Genomic DNA, 21,396 nt, shown 5'->3' on the forward strand with positions numbered 1-21,396 from the left:
TTACAGCTCTCACCATTGACATCAGACAAAATTCCCAAGCATATTTTCCTAGCTTGCATCTTTCTCTCATCCCTATATTGCTCTTGCATTGATGATTATTTTTTGCTCTACGGATCGGTAACTTGTTTACACTGATGGATATTTATATATTTTATGTGGTTTTAATAGGAAGCCAATAATTTCAAAATAACCCCTCACTCTTCTTTGTAGTCAAGATGGAAATAATGTTGATTTTGCTGGGGCTATAATGTGTTTTTTCAAATGTCTTGTTGCAATGCAGATGCAGAGGTTTCAAAGGAAAAGAAAGCTTGTACAATTTCCTGTCAAAGAGCTGGAAATATTAGTTTTGACTGTCATAAAGACATGCTTGATATCAAGGCCCAGGTTGCTTATAAACCCTCTTTTGAACCTGACTTTGTCTGCTCTTTGTAATATATTTCTGTCAACATGGATTTCCTAACAAGTGTAATCTGTAGGAGCTTGAAGCTTTCATTGCAAACTGAATCTGGACTGTCACAGTTCATTTGTACCTAAGGTAGCTTCAGGTTTTCATTTTATACAGTTTGCTTACCTATATTTATCTCAAAACTCTTAAACCAACAAAGTTGGGGGTGGGGGGAGGGAAAAAGCAAAAAGCATTTAAGAGATGCAAGGTCTTTTCCTTTTGCATTCATGAAAGCACACAGCACTCCAGCATCATCTGTGCTCTTTGTGGTGTCTGGTGAGAGAGGCAGGGCATTTTTTTCTACAGTAAATTTCAAAATAGGTTATTTTTTGCATAAAATCCTGTTATAGTGTGTCCACTTCAAAAAACTCCTGCAAACTGGGAGCTTAGCCCATTAAAGCCCAACTCTTTTTCTGCTGGTTTTTGAAGTACAGATGTGTACAAGGCAGGACTATTATCTTCTATCACATGCTTTAAAAGGAGTTGCTGGTACATGAGCTTGACAGTCTTGTGAAGGCATTTGGAAATTCTGGATTGCAGCTACTCTTCAAATAGCACGGCATAACTGTGAGACTGCACAAATATATGCCTTTGCTCTCCCCCTTACTTGCTTTTTGTAACTGATTCCTAAAAATTGGTTTTGCACATAAAAACTCCTTGGCCTACAGAATGTTCCTGCTGGATGCTGATGAGAAGGAGCACAGGAGTTGCAGGATGATTTTTCTTAACAAGCCCTCATCAAAGGAGGCAAGACATGACATAGGAATGGGAATATTTTTAGCTGCATCACAGCTCTGAGTTCATCAGAAGATTTTTCTTTCTCCTGGGGAGGAAGAGGCAGCCACTTTGGTTTATTTCAAACCCCAAGTCTGAGCTTTTCTGACAGATGTGTTTATACTGTAGCAGGAATTGAGCAGCAGCTTGCAGCGCAGCATGGACGAGAAGAGGATGGAAGAAGACTCCCTTAGTGATGATTATGACTCTGTTGAAGAGGATGTGTTTTCAGAACCATCTCCCACTGAGGAAGCAATTACAGGCTTCGAAGGCCTTCAGTTGGATAGCAGTGGGGCACTGCAGAAGGAAGGCTCTGAGCCTCAGGATTCTGGGAGATGCTCTAGCCTTGATTCCGGTGCCTCGACTGTGTTGAACCAGGATCAAAGCAGTAAGTCTGTGTCTTCCACACTACTACAGTGCTACAATTAGCATTCTTTGAGGGAATTACTTTTAAGGTTATCATTAGGAGTTACTCTATACCCTTCTCATGCTCTTCAGCAAACCTGGTGTTTTGATCTCCTGATTTGGGACGTGCATCCTCTTGTACTTCATTAAGAATTTTTTGGCAAATCCAGAGCTACAGACCTGGTTACTGCACCTGCATCACCAGCTCTAGACACCTGAAGTAAGATTGTCTCATTCTGCCTGTGAGATTTCTCAAGAAGTTGCCATGTTTTTAGATATATTTTTGAACTGTTTTTGCAGTAATTCAGGCAGCCAAATCTTCTCAGTTTCACCTGAATTTCACATCCTGGGTGCTGGATACTTGTCCCAGTGTGTGCTGTTCATCCCTGCTGATTGACATGGGCCACTTCTTTTTGTCCCTGTCTCCTTTGGACACCTCAGTGTCCAAACCCACAATCAGTCATTAGATCTCCAAGAAGATTTAACAAAGGGTGGAGAGTTCAGGCACAAACCTGACCTAGACCTACCTTCAGTATTTCTCAAAATTCCCTCTCTTCTCATTTCCAGTACAGTAGTTGGTTTTGGATTTTTTTGGTTTTGTTTATTTTACTACTTCCTTTGTTTTTTCTCTCTCTAATCTATAGTTAATTGAATAAATTCAGAGGAACAATCTTGTAATAAATTAAGTCGAGGAGTGTTCCTTTCATTGTCATAGATGTGAGTGCCTGGGGAGAGGGGCAGAAGAAGAGACAGGAGTAAAGGATGGAAGTGCAGTGAGAACAAAATCTCTGGGAGAGTGCAAGACTTTTTCTCCAGAGAAAAATTTCAGTGCTGTGATGGAAACAGTAGAGGCATTAATAATTCCCAAATCAAAAAGTGAAGAAGTACTTCTGTGAGCTATTCTAGGCAACTCTCCCCCACTTCGAAACTTCTAAACAAGACAACATTTGTGTCTGTATTTTAAGAATTTTATTTGGTATAACTGTGTTAAGAAATGACTCAGGACTTCTTTTTTATTTTTGCTTTTCTTGACAGTAATGCAGGTAAATATCTGGGCAGAGATGGGATGTCTTGCTACATTATAATACTATTTTTATTTTGTTTCACTGAGTTAGTGCCAGCCATCCATATGTGCTTCTACATCAATAGAGCAGTGTCAGTGACAGGGAGGGAAATTATCACTTTTAACTGTACCAACATAATTAAAGTGGCAAAACTTTAGCATTTAAAATCCAGTAATTTTTCCTGGGCTGGCTGCTTCCACGTAACTTTAAAGTTTATCATTTCTTTTTCCTTTTTATCTTGCAGAAGTGAAGCCAGTGCAAGTTCTCTCAGCCAAAAGAAAGGACAGTGCTGAAGTGTACATTCCTGTCAAACCAGTCATGCTGGAAAATAAAGGCACTCAGCCGCTCTCTGCTGAGTTCTTGCACCACGACAGACATGAAACAATTTGTTCTAGTAAGAAATAAGAATATAAGATGTCAATAAGGAGAGTTTTTATGCTTATTCCCCCTCTGGCACAGATGCAATTTTAGCACACATCTGTCATCATGTGATTTTTTAAGCTGTCACTCCCCTGCCTGGGTTTTTTTTTTAAATGGGATTTTCTGTGCTTTTGTTGTTGTTTTTAACACCTCGAATGTTCTGACTTCAGTGAAACTGTGAGAAAGTCTAAAAGCCTGTATACTTTAATCTTCTGTCACATCTTTCTCTTTCTGCTTCCGCAGCACAGGATTTTCCCTCTCCCTTTCAGTCCTTGTTCAGTACTTGCTCTGTGTTTCCCACTTTCCTTGTGGAGGTCTGTTCCCTGTGGGGAAATGGAAATGTGTGTTCTCCCAGTCAGCAGTTGAAGTTTGCGGGAAGAGTTTAACACAACACATTTGTAGCAATGCAAAATGCAGAGTTCTCTACCACAATAAAGGCACAGTTTGTCACAGCATGACAAAAGAGCCCTGTGGCTGTTTGGGACTGTACTTGAATTACACCTTGAACACTGACATCAGTCTGCAGTGCTGGCTAGATACCGAGGACCATACTGGAAAATATTTGGAGAACATAATTTGAAGCCACTGCTGTTTATTCTAAAAATCTGCTGCTAAGGTGTGGGAAAAACTGGGGAAAAACTCCAACAAAACACAGCAGACCCCAAATGCAGGGGCTGAAGTTGTGACTGCAGTTGTAGTTCAGTGCAGTCCTTAACTGAACAAGTCTGATCAGCTTGAGTTTTGAAAAGTCTGAGGTGAAGTTTTCAGACTTGCCATACTCTGTGGTCAAGCTGTTCTTCTCAAAAAAGCAGAATCCAGGTGTATCCCAAGAAAGCACTAAGGCCAGTGGTTTTGAAACAGCCAAATAATTAGTTTCTTAATTAGAAGAAAACCAAAGAGAGAAAAAGAAGTTAATTCTTTTTGGGTCCAGAATAAATCCCCTTTGTAGCTTCTGAGACCCTCACCCACCATCTGCCGAAGCAGATGTTGCTTTGACTTCCCAGAGATGTGTCCAGCATTTTCTCAGGTTATAATAGTGCTGGTTGGAGCTGTTTCTGTCCAACTATTGTGACAAATCCTAAATTAATTTCATTTCAGGGGGATGATACAGTGCAGAAGAATGAGCAGGTCTTTATTCTGTCCCTGTTTTTACAGAGATGCTTGTTGGAAGTTTTCATGGGTGGATGGGCAAAGAGTAAATGCACACAAATCTCAGCTCAGTTTGAATTTCTTGTCTTTTCAAGGTGCACTTCATGTTACTTGCACTGTGCTCTGCTCCCTGCAGCATTGAGAGCACTCTGGCACTTCAGCATTTCCCCTCACTCTAAATGTCTGTACAACTTCAGTCTCTTCTCTTCCCTTGACTTTTAAAGCCCTCAGATATAACCACTGTGCTTCTCTTTTAGTCCAATCTCACATCATCTGTTGTTAAATTTGATTTCCTTTCTTTCAAACCTGTTTCTAGGCTGTGATGTTTCTGTTTCTCCATGAAGTTTGGGAAGATTGGGATTCGTGTGGGCATTGTGATGACTGCTTAAGTGATAAGGTCATTTATTTTGCCTTGTAAATAGCAACTCCTGACTCCCCTTTGTTTTGCTAGAAGTCTCTGGGGATTCCTCCAAAATAGCTGAACACCCCAATTACAAATTCCTGCTGTGCTTAAATTATACATATTTCTTTTCAATGGACTTTTACAAGGCATTCCCACTAAATACCAGAACAAAGCAATCTAAAAGCATAAAAATTATGTTTCTCACTTGTTGGTTTTCCTCTTCTTATGATGCTGTTTTAATTGTTGCCTGAAGGAGATGTGACTTGAAATCTTAACACAAAACCAAATTGGGGGAATTCAGCTTCATTTGGGATGGTTATAGACTGCTTGCAAAGCCCTGTGACAGTAACTGAATGGGAAGGTTCAGGTGTTGGAATGTTCCATACTTGTATGTTTTGAATAAATGAGTATTTCTTTCCCTTTTTTTTGGTCCTAGAGCCTGTAAGTCGGCCAGAAACATCCCTTTCAGTAACCAGGAAGAGTGTGTGTGAGAAGGATCCTGACCTCTCTGTTTCAGCTGTTGTTCAAGCAGTGCAGAGTGAGAATCAATTCTTGCAGGGAGATATGCAAAAGCAAGCAGTTGACACAACCTCCCAAAAGGTATGGCAAAAAAAAAAAAAAAAAAAGAGCTGTTTATTCAGGTAGCAAAACTCCCATGAATTACAGTCTCTTACACATTAGGATTGTGTATGAATGGATGATGATCCCCCCTAAGTGTCATTTAATTTGTGTTATTCTTCCAAAGGGTTGTTTCCTTTAATCCACTTCCTCAGGATGGCATCCCACAGCTCCCTCTTGATTACAGGGATCACTGAGCAACTGATAGACCAGCCATATGATGTGTCTATACATCAGCTGCACAGCTGCAGGCCCACTTGAGCCATTTTCATCCTGCAGGCTTCTGAAACAAGGCAATGTGTGATCTCCATCCCAATAAATCCTGCCTTCCTCCAGGACTTGTTAATAGGGACACTTCTCCCTGTCAGTGCATGCTCTGCTTTTGGAGCAGAGCTGTCCTGTACACTGCTAGACCTCACTGAGCTTGAGCTGGGGAGAGTTTTCTGTCCCAAAGTCTGTTCATCTCTCACCTCCAGAAACCATGATTAAAAGCAATTAAAATCTCATAAACAAGGAAGTCAACAAAAATCAACAAAAAGGTTGAGTAGAGGTAGAGTCTACAGCATTATTAGAATGCAGCACTCTTCCTCTGTTTTCTCTTAGGTATTTTACTGATAGCTCTTTATTTAAAAAATAAATCATTATTTTATGCTAAGAGAATTGGGGGATTTGAGGATTTTATGATTTTGGAGGAGAAAGTCTATGCCAAAAAAGGAGAAAAACCTGTGCCAAAGCTTTAGCCAACGCTGAGTCCTACCAAATGTATACAATGAGATTATATATATATTTTATATATATGTGTGTGTGGGTGTGTGTATTTTTAGTCCTCAGAGTTTGCTTCTCTGTTTTCTTCCAAGCTCCAAGCACAGCTCTTTCAATGTAAATCAAGACCAATTGCATTAAATGTGCTTTAACTTTGTATAGTTACAGATGAGCTGGGCCCAAACCCTTACTTCTTCCAGAGATTCTGTTTGTTCTTACTTAGGAGACATTTTCTGTTTCACCTATTCTTTCTGCAAAGACTGAACCTCCAGAAAAACGCCAGACAAGGACTACAGTCACCAAAGCTGTGGAGAGATTCTGCCCTTTTGGAAGCAGGTATATATTTATATATATTTGCTTTAGGACTTTAGGATAACTTCCTTTTTTGAAGAGAGATTTTTTTAGAATGCCACCACTCCAATTACTACACCAGGTAATCTTCAAATACTGTTCAAGTAGCAAATCAGGCAGTGCAGCCTTGGGCCAGTTTCTGTGGAGCAGGATCTGCCAACATCTCTTTATTGTCTTCAGATCATTTCTGCATTCTCTTCTCACTGCCTCAGAACCAGCTGGGAACTGGAGCCCAGCTTTTTAACCAAACTCTGTGTATCTAAGGTGAAATGCTGCAAAAGTTGTCATTTGGTGTGTGGATACATATTCCTGTGGGGTTCATCCTGTCATCTTCACCTTTGCACCAATTATTTCTCAAAAAATGCAGGAATTATGAGGAAATCACCCAGAATATGTTGTTTCAGACAAAAGAAGAGACTCCTGAAAAGCTTCACGGAGCGTCGGAGTCATTCTGCCTGTGACAGTGACAGATCCCTGGCTGGTGGCAAAGCTGGAGTAGGTTCCATGTGGAGAGACAAGGTTTGTGCATATGTGCACTGTACTTGTGCACACTGGGCACTCCCAGTGTTACTGAAATAAAAGTCTATTGAATGAACTGTATCCCTTAGTTCTGCCCCACATCAAGTAATAACCTATGACAAGAAAAGAGAATTTATCACTGTTCATCAGAATGACAAAGGAATCAGGCAAAAAACAAAGAGTTAGTTGCCTTCAGGCTTTTTAAGTGTGTTGATGGCTGCCAGAATTGGTGTAACCCAAAATGATTGACTGAATGTCATCCAAGTAGCCTTGACTTTTTGCTTCTGACCCATCAGTTCTGCAGTCTGAACAATCTTTTGTTTCACATTTTATTGGTTGGTCACTGATTTTTTACCATATTTCATTTTGGTCCAGATGCCAGCCAGTGTGGAAGTACATGATGCCACTTATGTGACTATGGAACTTCTTTCCAACTGGGGGAACCCAGCAAACGTGGGCCTGAGCCAGGTGGAATTCTTTGATTTACACGACAAGAGGATCTTTGTGTCTCCTCATGACGTGGACATTCGAAATGCTGACAACTCAGGGGATTTGTGCTGCCTGGTCAATAAGAACTTAAATGTAAGACAGCTTAGTGCTGGATGTTTAAATCTCTCACTATACCTATAGTACACTATCTCCAGGTTTTTTGTCCAGAAACATTTTGAACTTGACTGCATAACAACTATCTGAGAATTAAAAAAACCCTACAAATATTGCTGCTTATTAACAAATCCAGCTCTCTCCTGTTCGAGATGTTGGTATTCAGTTACAGCTTTGTTTTAGAACAGTAATTTCACGATTATAAGCCACACCATTTTGACTAAAATTTTGGTCTGAACCCGAAGTGCGGCTTATAATGAGGTGTGGCTTATATATGGACAAAGAACGAAAAGTTGCTGTTTTAGTTTGGAGGACAGGTGTCTGCTGAGAAAGGCAGGAGCTTCTCTTTGAAATGGAGAATGTAAACCCCCTCCCACCAAATTATTATAAATTTGAAATCAAGGGGCTCTCAGGCAAAGATATGGGAATTAGGAATAACAGTTCTTTTCTAGGGAAATTAAAATAGAAATACAGTACTACAAAGAAACAAACTCCAAACCCTGACACAGTCAGAGTACAACCTGGCACCCCGTCAGGCAGGGTGTTGGCAGCAGTCCCATTCCATGGTGGCTGCATCCTCCTGCAGTGACAGATGTGGCTCAGTTGGAGCAGTGCTCCTGTACAAGGTGCAGTTTCCCTCCAGAGGTCCAGTGGTGATGTGGAGAAATCCGGTTTTCCTCTGGAGTCCAGTGGAGAAAGGGGCTCCCTTAGTGTCCCAAAACCTCTGTTTTTATTTTGGTGAGAAATGTTGGGCTCTTCCCCCTGTCTGGAGCAACTCCCAATGGGATGCAGTAATTTTATCAGTCCCACAGTGGGACTCAATGGCCATGAGCAGAAAATGACTGGCTGGAGGAAGGATGGGTTGTGAAAAGATAAAGAACAATGCCCTGCCTGGTTTCAATGGATGGCCCATTAGCAGAATATCTCCCATGGAGATAAGGATCACTGTCCCCACCCTCAACAGATGGTGATATAACAGATACCTTTTATCACACTCTGTATTGTAATGTGTGGTTTATAATCAGGTGCGGCTTATAATCGTGAAATTACTGTAATCATTGTGGTCTCAAGGTACAGGAGATTCACTTCTAATTTTTTTAAGATGGATAATACAAATGTAAGTAAATTTATAGAAAAAATGTGCCTGTTTTCTCTTGTTGTCTTTTTACCTAGGGAAGAATCATGGAAATGTAAGACTGTGTAGGTAGTTTTGAACAAGGGATTAAGAAAAATATATGGCAGGTAAAAATCTTTTATGGTTCTTGTGTGAGATAGTAAGATGAGGAGATATGAGGTGCTCCCACACTAATTACACTAGGCAAAAGACAGTGACTGGTGTGAAAGAACTAGCAAATGTCCACAGCCCTTTATACAGCCAGAGTTTCATTTGTGCTGCACATTCACTCTGTGCCATTTCTCATGGGCATTCAGAGCAAGAAGTCTAGTAAAAATTAGTGTGATTTTAGTGGATGAGGATACTGAAGGAAGTAGCCTATTAAAAACATAAACTAGAGCTCATTTCATGCTAATGGTGCTTTTCTGCTTGCAAGGCAGAGATTTGAAAGAGGACAAATATGCAGTATTTTGAAATTTAGTTGAAGCTCCTTATGGAGTATGATTTCCAGACAAGTATTTTTACCTGAAGCTTATTCCTTACTGTCTCCTTAAAATTGTAGTTTGGATCTCATAAATACCCATTCTCCTTTTTAGGCTGTGCTGACTGGCAGGTGACACTCTAGTAGTGGTAGTAGTAGCAGTTGCAGTAGTGACTCTCAGACTCTCTAGATATTTATAAATTATGTAGTAATGCATTCATTAAGCCATTGTGAACCTGTTACTCTCAGTATTACTCATACATTTACAGATCTCATTATTCTTAAGTAATGAGCTTTTATATTTCATTGATTAATATATTCCCTTGATTTGTGACTCTGTAATCTCCTCTCCTGAGGCTGCATCCAAGATGCAATCTGGGCAGGGAATATACTCTTAGGCTGTGGGTATGGGGTGCCTGAACTGCAGATTGCTTCAGAAGGCAGAGCAGCATTTCCAGTTTGTGTACATTTCAGATCATACAGGAAAGCTTTAGGGTGCATTAAAAACCCAATAAATTAATCAATCTCCAAGCAACAAACATTTGCAACAGAACAAAAACTTGAAATAAAAACTTATTGTGTGGAAAACTCATTTTTCCATGGTTAAAACCCTTCCATCTTTGATCATTTAGGTGTACTTTTGTCTTTGAGAATACTCTTATTGTAGATGAGGGATTTTATTTTATTAGTTTATTTATTACCCTTGCAGACTTTTAAGAAGAGCACTTAAACTGCCTCCTTCCTTGTATTTTGTGATATACTGTAAAAGAAAAAAATGCCTGACAGAATATTAGGTGCTCTCAACTTTTTAGATTAGGTATAAGGAAGGAATTGCTCCCTGGGAGGGTGGGCAGGCCCTGGCACAGGGTGCCCAGAGAAGCTGTGGCTGCCCCTGGATCCCTGGCAGTGTCCAAGGCCAGGCTGGATGGGGCTTGGAGTAGCCTGGGACAGTGGGAGGTGTCTAACCATGGCAGGTGGTTAGAACTGGATGATTTTTAAGGTCCCTTCCAACCCAAACCATTCTGGGATTCTGTGGTAATATTTAGTAAGTCATAGATTAGGTATTTTATTGAAATTATTTCCCACAAACATTTTTGATTCTTATACAGATACAGAGGTCTTTTAAACCTCAGAATAACAAGGACAGGTGAATATCTAACAAAGGTGTTTCTGCCCCATGGGGAACTCTTAGACCTGTGTCATTCCTCTTCACAGTGCTTGAGGCTTCCTTTCCTCTCCATCATTTACACCTTCAGTGCCCACAAGAAGCAGTGCCAATCTTCCACAAAATCTTAAGACTAAAGGTTTCCATTCTCCCCTTTTCCCTTGGACCTGTTCAAATATAATTCTCACTCCTTAACATACGAGGTTCACCCTGATGGTTCAAAGAATTTTTGGGTTAGGTTTTCCAGCTCCAAGACAGTAACCCCAGGCTCAAGTACCTCTTGTGAAGGCAAAGACATGACATCACTCTTTGGGATAAAACATGAGAGTCCTCCAAAGTCTCTTGAGTTTTAGCATGGATCCATCAAGGTGCCTTGAATTTCTGGTGTCAGATCTTTGACACCCTGGCAGAAACTGTAACACCAGGTTGTGTAAGCTCAGCATTATCAGTTATTTCCTCTGATAAACAAAATTATCTCCATGGCTGCCTCTCACTCAAGACACAACACTTGCCTGGCTCTGGTGAACCTCTGTTTTTGGAACATGGTGTGCAGTTTTACAGAGAGCCCAGTGAGGAGCAGGAACAGGTCATTTTAGTGCTTAATCAGGTACCCTCCTGTGAAGGCACCTCTGGATCTCAGTACACACCAGAACCTATTGATTTCTGGGGAGTCAGCTCCTGATTTGAGAGGTCTGCAGGTGGATTGCTTATCAGATGTTGTCTGCAGTTGGGAAATTGTTTTTAAACCGTTCTTGTTCATCGTATGGCTTCAAAAACATGATGTAGCTTTGAAGTTGACCCCAGAGTTTGGTTAACAGTGATTTGAGGGCTGTCCTTCATTACTTTGATGTCAAGAGGCTTCTTTCTTTTTAAGTAGAAAGGATCAAATCTGTCTGGCACTCTATGTCTGTTTGTGCTCCAAACTGGCATTAAAAGCAGAAATAGTCTTTTTGAGAGGCTCTGGGGCAGAGACCCATCAGAGTCTGGAGGAGTGGAGAGATGACCATGGTGAGAAGTGCATCAATTCATGATGGCTCTGACAGGCTCCAGGGTGCTGTCCTTACCATTGTTAGTCAGACAGATAAAGGGCTCTGGAAGAAAGTTCTGTGGTTAATGCCTTCAGGAAGAACTGAAACACTCACTTCAGAGAGAAAGGTGTGGAAAAAGCCTGCCTGTTATCTTCTGTGTATCTGTGTACTGTGTGTCCCTGAGAACAGGAGGGGAACTGATTTATCAGCTGCTTTCAGATCACTGGTATGTTAACTGCATGTGTATTCACTTTGTGCCCTTGTTCATCTCTGTTTTGGGGTAGCACTGGACATCAAATATATTAATAGTCAACACTTTGATTCCAAAACTTCCTTCTTTCTGAGCTGCCACGTGTCCTTTTCTTACATTCTGAACATGTAGAGGTAGCAGTTCTTAACAATGTCCAGAATTAGGCATTTCTTGGTACTTTCAAATCTCTTGATTGCCAGTTGTATGTAAAATTCATGTAGGGAATTCTGTGATATCTTAGAAATTTCCAGTGTAGAGCCCAGTATAGCCCTGAGGAATAGACTTGTAAGTGAAGCTGATAATCTGCAAAGCCTGATTAAAATAGAGGCAGGCAGTAAAGTAAAATTCTCTTAAGATTCCCATCCTTAGGGGATGAGCCAGAAGCAAAGAAATCGTAAAATGATTGTAGAGTGTCCATTGTGCTCAGTGATCCCCCCTAGAGCCAGCAAAGCTGATTAATTTGATAAAAATAAACTGGGCTTGCTCTGCCGTGCTCTGAGCGTGCAGATGTCTCCCTGGGACAGCAGGCAGCTGACCTTTAGCTCATTGCCAGGTTGTTGGGAGCTGTCTGGCAGGCAGGAGAGGGGGATTTACCCTTGGGAAATGAGGCTGAGGTTTTGCTCTTTGCGCAGCACATTTGATGAAACGTTCACTTTTCTAATGGCTGCCCGTTGTGCTGGGGGGGTGGGGAGTTAATTAAAACACCCTGCTCCAGGAGAAGGAGCATTAGTGACAGTCTGCTTGTCCCTGTTTTTAGCTCCCCAAGGACAGCTGCCTTTGGATGTGCCCTTTCCACCCACCCGTCCAACTTTACTTTGTTATCCGCAATCCCACCCGCTCACGTGACTTTGGTATATCCAAGATCAAGATTTGGAATTACAACACAACAACTCCCAGTGTAAGTAGTCTTTTCTCAACTCCTCTATTTGCTCTTGCCTAGGGAAATTCAGTGTGATCTTCTTTCTAAAAGCATGAAATAAAAGTAGATAGAATTTCCTGTAATAAAACAGGAGCTATGAGGTGTCCCTGTCTGCTGTGAAATTTCCTTTTGTCTTAATTGTAAGTGCTAACAATGTAGTGGTAATGTTTTCATGGGCACAATGAGCATTTGTTTTCAAAGCTATTAAAGATTGCTAAAGACCTAATAAAAGGCTTGCATGTCCTGTCATTAATCCTTTAGTGTGGTGAGAAATAAAGAGACAAAGGTAAGTGCATCTCAGTATTCAGGGCTTTCAGCTGTTTAATCACAATATAAATAAATACGTGTTTAAATATGTCTTTTCTTGTGTCTATAAATATAAACAGGCTGACTGTTGCTCAGTTTGGGGTTTGTCACTTTAATGAGAATCATAAAATGGTTTGGGTTGGAAGGACCTTAAAGATCATCCAGTTCCAGCCCCCCTCCCTGGGCAGGGACAATTAAAAAGTCCACCACTGTGTGCTCATAATAAAACCAGTGATCTACTGTTACAAGAGAGACATATCATGGCAGATGGCAGATGGTCTCTTGTCTGTGTGCTTGAATGTCACCATGATATTATTCTTGTTTGTACACTGCAGTGTTGAGGAAAAAAAAATCTCAGGTACTGGATCAAAGAGGATTTGCTGTCCTGGATTATAAATAAGAAGCTTTATCCCCCTGGTTTTGCTCTCATCCATGTTCTTATATAAGCACATATGGTAATTTATACATACAGAAATGGCCGTGGAAGGGACAGCTTAAAACAAATTTACTACAACATGATTTATATTTCTTTTCCTGGAATTTTAATAGCTTTTCTCACTAAAATGTGGTCTACAGGATGTTCCATCGTCATTAGAGTGTATGAAAGGGCTGCTGTTCTTGGAGGTAATGGTATGATTTGTTACCAAATCTACTGAATAGAATGCAGTATACACACAAATGTTTGTCTGTGTTTCAAGGCTCTGCTTCTTTAATAACCTACGAGGCAATGTGTAAAATCCCTCGGGAGTATAATCCTATGGATTTTGGTGGAAATGCAGCAGTTTACCCTTGCTGAAGAAATGTCTCATTATCCTTAAGATGAAAGAATAATACAAAGCAGTTCTACCTAAATCTGTAATTTTTCATGAGGAAGTTTAGTATAAGAAGTATAAAACCCCAACATACAATGAATGAACAATTTTCTAATGTAAATGCAGAGCCAGATTTCTGTGTGGATTTTGGGAATCATTCTAACTGCTTTCCCTCAAAAACCACGTAAGTGAGAGTTGTCCAAGTACTCCTTCCAAAAATAGGCTAAAAATTAAGTCAGCCCAGTACTTTTGTATATTTGAATTTCAGAACTTGAGCCTGGAAGGAGAAAAAATATGTCTGAAGGAAGCTGTAAAAGTCAGATGACATCATTGTCATAGATTCCTTGATTCACTGAATTACAAGGAAGATCTCAGAGGATGCTTCATCTTGCCTTTATTTACTTCTGATGATACCTGCAAAAAAGGAGGTGATTTTTGGTCTGTAGGAAGGGAGCAAGTGTAAGGGCAGCAGGTTGTTTTCACCTTTATCTGCAACAGTCAGACATTTTGCAACTACCTGACACAGCCTTAAAATTGCATGGTTGCTTGGTGCTATTAAAACTTTTTTCAAAGATCTGGTCTAATGTCTCCTGTATGTCCTCACAAAACTGGGAATGGAATCAATACCTAAATGCATTAAGGTCTTAGTTGCTTTCCAGTTGAATAATTCTCTTCTTCAGGTGGTTTCCTGTGTGTTTGTTCCTTCTGTGCTTGTGTCCCTGTCCATTGTCTTGGGGTTTTTTCCTTGCTGGATTACCCCTGGAGTACATTGTCTGTAAGGATGCAGCAGCTTTCTTCCAGCACAATCTGTTTTGTAGAATTTTCTTTTCTACTCCTTCTTTCCCATGCTTTTCTGAAAAGTCAGGCAGAAGCAATTTCAGGTCCTCTGTGCAGGAGGAATTCTCAGAAAAGTGCCTCTGGTTTTAAGCTCTGTCCTTTGTGCACAAATATCACAGAAATGGCCAGAAATACCATCCTTATTTTCTCCTTGGGAAGCACTATCCCAGCAGACACCTGGGAGGGCTGAGGGTGCAAGCTGGGAAGGAACATCAAAATAATTATTTTCACAAAATCTTTTTTCTTTCTGACAATGCTCCTACCTACTTGCTTGTTCTGAGACATTGTGCCCTTTAATTACTCTTCCAGGAGGGAACAGCCCTGCCTTGGTATGAAGTATTGAGTGTTTGTTGGATGAAGTATTGAGTGTTTGTTTGCAGGGTGGGATTATTCCTAAGGAAGGGATTTTTCCAGCCTCCTCACACTGGAGGAGAGCTGAGCAGTGGTACTGGAGAAGCTGAACTGTCAATCTTTTCCACCAGAACAGATCACTAAGCAACTGGAAACTCAGAAGAGGGGTGGGAGGGAATGAAAAAGAGCAGTTCTTAGTCTTGTGCCTGCATATGTTTGTTCTTGGAGTCTCTCAGATCTGTTCAGATTTTTCCTCCCTGAGGCTCAGTCTGCTCAGGATTTTGGTGCAGATTTTCATGAGCTGTTCTGAGCTCTCAGCTCTTGGAATGCCTGCCCCAGTCCAGTCTGTCTCTGTTGTCCTAGAAATACCTGCCTGCTTCATCTAGGTACAGCTCAGACACCTTTCCTGCTTCCTAAAATACCTATGCCAGACATTCCAAAGCATCAGGAAACAGAGTCTCTCACTGACTGGAAAAGCAATTTTGCAGTGAGTGTCCCTTTTTTGGGCTTGACTGTCCCTTTTTCATATAGAATGAGTTCCACTATCTCATTCTGTAGTGTTTTCTCTGTCTGACCTCCTCTGCTGCTGGTGAGTGCAGTGGGATTCATTTCAAAACAAGTTATTCTTAAGAAGTTGCTGATTTTAATTTAAAAAGATGACACTGACAAATACATTTCAAATGTACATCTGTATTTTTGTGGTCCCCTTCAGTTTATACCTATTTCCAGGTAAAAATTCAGAACTAAGGGCTGGATATTCCTAACAGCAGTAGAGCTGGAATGTTATAGAGAAATTCAATGTGAATATTCAATTTCTCTAGCATTTAAGGGGTCATTGGCAGTTTAGACATACAGAAATTTTAAAAATAACATTATTGGGACATCCTGGTAGTCTTTTTCTTCCCCATCATAATTCCAGGCAATGCCATGCAGGTAGTTTTCAACAGATGTAATTATTGAAATGTTTTGATCCTCAGATCAATCTAGCAGTGTCCTCATTCAAGGGGAGAAAATATCCTGTTTTATGGCTGACTGCATCAGCACAGAAATACAGCACTTTATGATCCTACAGGAGTTCCACAGGCAGCCAGGTCATAATGGCCAATTAAACTGGATTTATAGCTGTTCACTGGGAACTCAGGTTATCTTTTTCCTATCAGGAATGTGTCCTGCATTTCTACACCCACTCCCCTCCCCTCCCTCACCTGTAGCTTTCTTTTCATGCCTGCATCTTCTGCTTTTCCTCTGGCTCGGTCCATATTGCATGTTTTGGCTCAGAGATGTTATTGTTGGGAAGGCAACAGGATGGAAGCTGTGAAAACTTGTCAGGCTTAAACCATGTGAAGGTTTAAACCAGGAGTGAAGAACCAGAGACTTGTGAGCTTGGAAGGGAAGGAGTGACTGGTTTAGTCTGGGAGCAGGGGAAAATTTAAATCAATATTCAAGGAGAATTGACAGGCTGGAGATGACCAAGAGAGATAGAACTGAAACTTCTTACTTTCACAAAAAGCTTCTTAGTTTTCACAAAAAGCAGGAAAGAACAGAGAGTCTCTGAAAGACTCCATGAGATGGACGAGTTAGAGAACAGAAAGGAGATGGATTGTGTCTCATCTTCTGTATTTTCTTTGAAGATAATGATATTTTTGTCAGGAGGGAGAAAAGGTTATATTGAAATGGCGAAGAGAACAGAAAGAACATTAGTTCTAAATTCAGTGGAATAAAAAACCCAGGTATTGATGAGTGCCACAGAGAAGGAGAACATAGAGATAAAGTTGTGAGTGGCAGAATTCTGTCTGAGATAAAGGCCTGCTGTTTAAAAGGCTACTTAAATGTTGGAACAGGCTATCAAGGCAGATTAGTTGCAAACTGTTAAAAAAAAACCCAAAAAGCTGTTAAACTGTTATTTCTTCACAATGATGTGGGTTATTTTACATTCTTCAGTGGAAAGAGATGGACTGGATGATTTTTTCTCACTGTATTTTCTAACTCTGCATTTCTATAACTCTCTGTAACTCTTTTAAACTCTGGTGGCTTTGATCTGGGTGGTTGTTCACTGTGGAACACGTTGTGAAAGTGTGAATCTTAGGGATGCTGAAGCAAAATGTGCCTCTGGAATTTATATCCTGATCAAATATAATTGTACTTAATCTAGGCTTTTTCCCCTCAAGCTTTTCTGAATAACCAAACCTTGTCAGACAAAGTGGTTCATAGCAGTGTCTAGCAGGGTTTTCAGTCCTTTAAAAAAATCTTACATATTTCACAGTATTTTTAGTCATATTTTTCAACTTTAGGTTAAAAAGCAGTCAAAAGCATGTACTGACACACTTAATTCTTTTCATCTGTCTATTGATTAAGTGTTCAAATGTCAGAGTCCCAGAGCTGTGATATCTAATGCTTGAAATCTTGACTGAAATCTTCATATCTTTGTTTTTGTAGGACCTGGATATTGGAGCAAAGAAGGTGAAGTTGTATGTTGATGAGAACCTTGTATTTGATGGTCAATTAGAGAGAGGCTCTGGAAGTCTCCTTGCTGACCAGAACACTACAATTGACCTTAGAGATCACAAGCAAGATACCTCAGCATCTCCCTCAGCTGAGAGGAAAGAAGGAAATGCACCTGCAGGCCCAGACAAGAAAACAGACCTGCATTTTAAATGCTCAGAATTGAGCAGTGCTTCACTGAACTGGAAAGCTCTGCTAGAAGGAAATCTAGAGCCTCAGATGAACTCAATCAGCTTCACAAAGAAAAATTTGTCTCAGTTAGAGGATGATCTAAAAGAGTTCCCATCTCAAGTTTGTACAAAAGATGCCAAAGAGGAGGCAGCAGCAGTTCCAGAGAACGTTCTGTCTGATGATGAGCTTTGTTTGAGTGAGCAAATGGAAAAGTTAACAGGAAGAAAACTGACTGCTTCTGCAGGTGCACTTCCTTCTTGGTTACAGTCCTCTTCCCAGCTAACACAGAATGATCAAGTTGCTCCCAGTAGGCAGAAGCCTCCATGGCTTGCTACAGAAGAGAATTCCAACTCAAGATTGCAAACACAGCCAGATGAAATCATGAACAACTTCTCAGATCTGAAAAATGAGGATGTCAAATGTCAGAGGCATGAACTGGGAGGACCCAATAATAGAAATGCAACTGGAGATGGGAGATCACAAATGCTTACCAAAAAGGATGCTGATGTGGACTTGGACATTTTTGGCGACCTTTCTAACAAAAACTGCTGCAGTTTACAGTACCCTGTGAGTGGAAGGAGAAGTGTCATATCTGGTAAAAAGCTGGGATTAAACGCAAAAAATCTTGGAGAAGATGATTCTGCTCTCAAAGGTAGGAGATCACAACAGCAACCTTAGTACAAGTGCTGACATGTTCTCCATTTTGCAGAAGCACAAACTCATTTTAGGTGGGAATGGACATCTTGAGATTCCTGGAAGTTTAGGCAGGGGATATTAGTTTTATATTTATGATATTTTCCTCATGAGACTACTCAGTCTTTCTCCTGGTTGTGCACCTGATATGAAACACTCTTCAGAAAAGTTTACATTCTGATTTAGGGTTAATTTATTTGGAGCAGCTGGAAGACTAAATTTCAGTAAATTATATTCTTAAAATTGACAGTCCTGCAGATGTTAGCAAATGTTTGCTAACATCAATTAAAATCTGCAGAAAGATAAAGAAGATTACATCCCAAATTTGCAGAGTTTATTTGTGTAGTAGCTTTTTGTCTTTCTGAGTGAGAATATATGCTCAATATATTTATTCAGAGTGAATGGAAAACTACCCTTATTTTCCTTCTCTGCTCATAACTTTGCAAACCTCTCCCTCAGACATCTTGCTTATTTATGAAGAGTTTTCTGATATATTTAGCTGTTGTCTGCTCTGTGCTGTTGACTGTTTTTGTCCTCCTCTCATTGGTGGATCCAGCTTTGTGCAGTTGTGTTCTGCCTCTGGCAGGATCCAGCAGTGTGTCCCCAGGGAACAGCAGAATTGTGCAGCTTCCCAAGTTCACCTCTATCCCAACAGCTGGCAATCCATGGCTGTGAAATGTTCAGGGCATGAGATAATATTTTTGTCTTTAACAAGTGTAAAGAACAGAAAAGTAGAATTTCTTACCCACAAGTTCTACTTTGTCTCTCCTACACCCAACTTGCCACTGCTTGGGATGTATCTTTGTCTTCCTTTTTCAGTTTCCAGCCATGTCAGTCTTGGTTCCTGGAAGGGTTTTTGGAGCCTTCCTTGGCATTCTGTAATTCTTCAGCATTCAGTATCTTGTCTCAAATGAAGAGTTTATAATCCAATAAGGACAACAAGACCCAGAGAATTGGAATAAGATGTTACCAAACTACAAATTGAAAATTTGGGGGTGATTAAAAATCAGAATAATTTATATAAAAATGTATCTTGCTGTATATTGAATTTGGGTGTTTACATGAAAGTAAGGGTGACAAGGGACAGAAAATGTGCCTAAATGAGGGAGTGCCAGTTCAAATTCTACAGCAGGTACTGCAGGGATTTTTTCAGGCAAAGGTGAGGAAAATGGTTCTTTCTAAACTTGGAATGTCTGAATTTTTCCTTGTCTGACCCTCAGTGGAGAAAACAGCAATTTCATCAGTGTATCTGAAGTTATACCTCAAAGAAGAGAATAGGGAAGTTTGCAAGAGGTGCTACCTGCCCTTCACCCACCCCACTCCCTGCAACCCATTCACTCTTTCACACATTTTACAGTATCTGTTACATGAAAACCTTCACATTGGGAAAACTGTAAATAAATCCCACCTTGGGAAGTTCTGTTCAGTTGTGAAAATGGAGATAAACTAGGAATTTCAATGTAAACTCTAAGATGAAGGTTATAATTTTTCAGTGTAATGCCCTGTGATTTTGCTCAGAGCAGGTTGTCCTGTGGTGCTTAAAGCTCTCAGTGTGTTTTAGTCCCTGGGAAATGGCAGCCACCCAGCAGCTTTTGTCCTCTTTGCTGTGTGTGCAGGGTAAAGCCATCTTCAAAGTGGAGTTGAGAGAGCTTTAACAACAGGGAAACCTTTTAAGTGTTTCCCTGAGAGTGCTGGATTTTAATTGTCCTGAGGCTGGGAGAAAAGCAGTTCCCAGTGGAGAGTGGGACAAAGGGAAGGCTCAGAGGCTCCTGTGGATGTCACAGCATGGCTTTGGTCACTAAATGGCTCACAAGAACAACAGGAATTAGTAACAGCACGTACAGGCTTGGCTGGAGTTAATGTTGCTATAAAAACATCAATTTTTCTTTGATAACCAGTTTAATGTGCAAAGGAAATGGTGGGAGTACGCTGATAAAATTTGCAAATAACATATAATTTGGTTTATTATGAGTTAAGGAGATTGAAGAACTGCACAGAATGATGAACTTGAGGACTGGAGCAATGGAATGCAATTCAGTTGAATGCTTGCAGGCTCATCTGGGGACTAATAACCAAAAATTAAGTTGTAAGCTGAGTAATCATCAACTGCAAATGACCGAGGAAGAGAAGAATCGTGGTTGAGTAGCTGAGAGCAGATTGACTGAAATGCTGGTGTGAGCAGTGATTGGGGCAGTGCACTCCCAGGATGGATCAGCAGAGCCACTTGGGGTACTTGGGAAGCCTCAATATCTCAGCACAGGCACTTGTGAGATCTCGGTTGGGAAACTGCAGCTCTGATCATCCATTTTCAGAAAAGCTGATTACCAAGTGGAACAGATACAGAGGAGAGCTTTTAGAATGATTTGGGAAATGAAGCATGTGATTGCAGCATGGAAGTATGATTGCTGTTTTTAACTGCAGGGAGTAAAAAAAGATATTAACATAACAGAGGCAGAAGAGAGATGGTTTTTTCTATGTAGTCTTACCCCAAAATGTAGTTTACCAAAATTTTGAGAGGAGTTGTGTGGTGTGTGTTGCCATCAGAAGCTGAATTGGTGCTTCAAGACACTCCTGAACCCACAGAGGAGTTGGATGTTTGACATGTCATTAATAAATAATGCCTTTTAGATTCTTAAAAGAAAAAAGCCACACTCTGTAAGCCTTCAGCCATTGGTGTCTGCTTTTGGGCCACCTCTGCTTTCCTTTCAGAGCTTCACTTCTGTCACCACTCCTTAAAGGAGCTCACAAACCTCTTAACTTCCCATTGCACTGCCCTAGAGGGCCTTCAGAATTGTAACCTCTGGACTGTAGGAAGTATTTCATGTTTGAAAAAGAAAGGGAAAAACTCTCCCAAACAAGGAAAGTCAATGGATGTTAAATACTCTTCTGTAGAAATTTGTAAGCTTTGACATTTTCAAGGAGTGAATATATGTACAATACCTTGTCCAGGTGAATTGTGAGGCTCTGGGATGTGTTGTTGGGGATCACCACCTCTTGAGTATCTGTACTGGGAGTGGTGTGAACAAAAAAGTGGCTTATAAATGTGTGATGTTCTCTGAAATATGAACCTTTCCTTCATGTCTGCATTTTTCTTGTGGTGTAAGGAGGGATGGCCAGGTTGGTCTCCAGCCTTTCATTCTGGAAGACAACCCTTTTCCAGGTGGTTTCCCATCTGCTTTAAAATTCTTAATTTTATCTCACGTGTCCCCACTGTAAATAATTATTTACCATGGATAGATTAGGAACATTGCCTC

The 21,396-nt window shown here is 40.5% G+C and overlaps 1 protein-coding gene across 4 annotated transcripts in view; it reads left to right on the top strand.

The window, feature by feature from the left end:
* KATNIP (katanin interacting protein) overlaps nucleotides 1-21,396 on the top strand; it is a 59,416-nt gene that overhangs the window by 9,778 nt on the left and 28,242 nt on the right. The window contains exons 7-14 of one of the 4 annotated variants that reach the window (XM_033073768.1): nucleotides 1,349-1,607; nucleotides 2,933-3,082; nucleotides 5,097-5,260; nucleotides 6,264-6,376; nucleotides 6,796-6,910; nucleotides 7,286-7,492; nucleotides 12,309-12,449; nucleotides 17,213-18,101. In XM_033073768.1, the coding sequence (XP_032929659.1) occupies nucleotides 1,349-1,607; nucleotides 2,933-3,082; nucleotides 5,097-5,260; nucleotides 6,264-6,376; nucleotides 6,796-6,910; nucleotides 7,286-7,492; nucleotides 12,309-12,449; nucleotides 17,213-18,101 (2,038 nt within the window). The remainder of the gene's footprint in view (nucleotides 1-1,348; nucleotides 1,608-2,932; nucleotides 3,083-5,096; nucleotides 5,261-6,263; nucleotides 6,377-6,795; nucleotides 6,911-7,285; nucleotides 7,493-12,308; nucleotides 12,450-17,212; nucleotides 18,102-21,396) is intronic. The other 3 variants (XM_033073770.1, XM_033073769.1, XM_033073771.1) reach the window with 3 other exon arrangements.

The sequence above is a fragment of the Catharus ustulatus genome, chromosome 16, assembly GCF_009819885.2.
Source record: "Catharus ustulatus isolate bCatUst1 chromosome 16, bCatUst1.pri.v2, whole genome shotgun sequence".
NCBI lineage: Eukaryota > Metazoa > Chordata > Aves > Passeriformes > Turdidae > Catharus > Catharus ustulatus.